We start from the raw sequence: 2,241 nt of genomic DNA, 5'->3' as shown, positions 1-2,241 counted from the left end.
TATATATATATATATATATATATATATATATATATATGGTTGTGTGTATGTGTTTTATATTAAGCAGAAAATCATATTCATTTGATTGTAGACAGGACGATCTACACTTAGTCCTATCTAATTTTATTTACGCTTTATATATTTTCTCGAGTCCTTCTCTAAGTAATATTCTACAGAAGTTTATTAGGGGAAAAAAATACGAAAAGAGAACTTAATATAAAACGATTGAACTAAACCACTGAAGTTTTCAATCGGACAGACATGGACACATAGATACATCTACGTTGTATATTATATGTACACACGTGTGTATTACTTACTACATACCGTTATTAGAATTATAGTCGCTAAGCAATGCATCACCAAATAGAAGTGTTGAAGCAATGATAGTAAAGGTGATGTCAATGATAATGATGATGATGTTTACGAGAGACTAAGTATATAAAATGCTTTGCTTATATATTCATTCATAATTAATATCAACCGGGTGCGAAGATGGAAGAGGGGAATTGACAAATTAGGTAGTTTCTGAAGTCGAGTGGGGGGGGGGTTAGCTTCAACGAAATACATTAACCGAGTGTTCACCTCGCTCTCTCTCTCTCATATATATATATATATATACACATACATACATATTCACACATGTATGTATAGTCAGTCAGATGATGATGACGAATAGAGGTGATTCACGTGTTGACGTTTAGCCCAGGGTCAACACAACGAGCAATGCAATGATCAAAGGCGTCCCATCAGTGACCAGCCCATCATTTTATTCAGATATATTATCTTGGATTAGATAATCCAAAACACATTTTCAATTCATTTAAAAAAAAAAAGACACTATTCAATATTTGATTTGAAATCTGGCTTTTTATTTCTTTTTTTTTTTTTTAGCGGGCTGGGCCGATCGAGCGTGTAGAGGCTTGGTTCGACATGTTTCCACTATTTAGCCACAGGTCTATTATCGATTGAGCAGATAATCCCACTTATTATCCACGGCGTTCCAGTAATGACTGTCCCGCTCTTTTTTTCTTCAGTTGTGGTGTATCTACAAAATTCAGTTTTCTTTTTTTTGGTTTGAAAGAGAGGCAGATTCACCGACATTTCAAATACAAGACAGACCGGTTTACATTTTGTCAGCTTTAATCCTCAAGTCGACTCCTCACTATCAAGCCCAATGATCAAAACAGTTCCAACCGTGCCAATCCAATCAAGCTATTTTTACTCCTCGGTACAGTATAACCGCCCCTATCTAATGAATGTGAGCGTCTACCCTGGATAGTAAAGTAGTGTCTGTGTGTGAAATATGGCCCCTAACTTTTAAGACAGATAAACAAGAAATGAGCCGCCACTGTCACCATCCGAAGTACAAGAGGAGACAGATGCTGGCCCCACTCCTCACGGTGACACGCCGTTTCATATGTAACTTCGGGATAACCAACATAGATATACAGATACGGTTTGAAACCGTTACCCCTCAAAACAGCAACACAAAAAAAGACAAGGATAGACACAGAAAATGCAAATCAAACTGTTTTAAATATTTTCCAAGCATAGAAAAAAAACAAACAACAAACATATTTCGGTACAGAAAAAGAAAAGAAATAAAAAAAGACAGAGATACAAGAAATGGGGGGAATCGGAAAAGACAAGAAATGAAAGAATGAGAGAAGAAGGAAAGAGAGAAAGAAAGTGGAACACTCACGAGCGTTTCTTTTCTTCTTTAAATCTTGCTTTAGCCTTCGTCCGTTTTTTCCTCGCCTGGAGTGCCAGGGCTAATTGAAAGAACACAACAGCAAGGATAAGGATATTAGTGGCAGTAACAACAAAAGTAATGGTCTTGTAGAGGTTCCTAGTTTGCCTCAAGGTGTTCAATAGCTGTAACATTACGAATCAGTACCTACACACATACAGAAAAGAAAAGGATGATGGCCACCACAACTGATATACTATATATATATATATGTGTGTGTATAAAATGTACAATGTATACGAATGGATGTGTGTGTGTATAATGCTGGTAATCCAGTTATAAAGCGTCCTTTCAGCAATAATGAAAATAGGTGACCAATAAAATGATTATTAGGAATATTTAAAATTTGAATTTGAGAGGGGTAATGTCAACAGTCAGTGTGAATTAATAGCATACATCACTGGGTATGTGTATGTGTGTGTATACACATACAATAGATATACTATATATATATATATATATATATATATATATATATATATATATAT

General features: G+C 35.1%; 1 protein-coding gene across 4 annotated transcripts in view; it reads right to left on the bottom strand.

Annotated features, from left to right (window-relative positions):
* The window catches only part of LOC106873685 (SRSF protein kinase 2), a 269,253-nt gene that overhangs the window by 152,142 nt on the left and 114,870 nt on the right, over window positions 1-2,241 (bottom strand). For all 4 annotated transcript variants that reach the window (XM_052971936.1, XM_052971939.1, XM_052971937.1 and 1 more), the window contains exon 2: window positions 1,706-1,775. In XM_052971936.1, coding sequence (XP_052827896.1) covers window positions 1,706-1,775 — 70 coding nt within the window. The remainder of the gene's footprint in view (window positions 1-1,705; window positions 1,776-2,241) is intronic.

The sequence above is a fragment of the Octopus bimaculoides genome, chromosome 11 (assembly GCF_001194135.2).
Source record: "Octopus bimaculoides isolate UCB-OBI-ISO-001 chromosome 11, ASM119413v2, whole genome shotgun sequence".
NCBI classification, from domain to species: Eukaryota; Metazoa; Mollusca; class Cephalopoda; order Octopoda; family Octopodidae; genus Octopus; species Octopus bimaculoides.
Note: the sequence above shows the minus strand (reverse complement) of the source record. Positions and strands in the feature narration are given on the sequence as shown.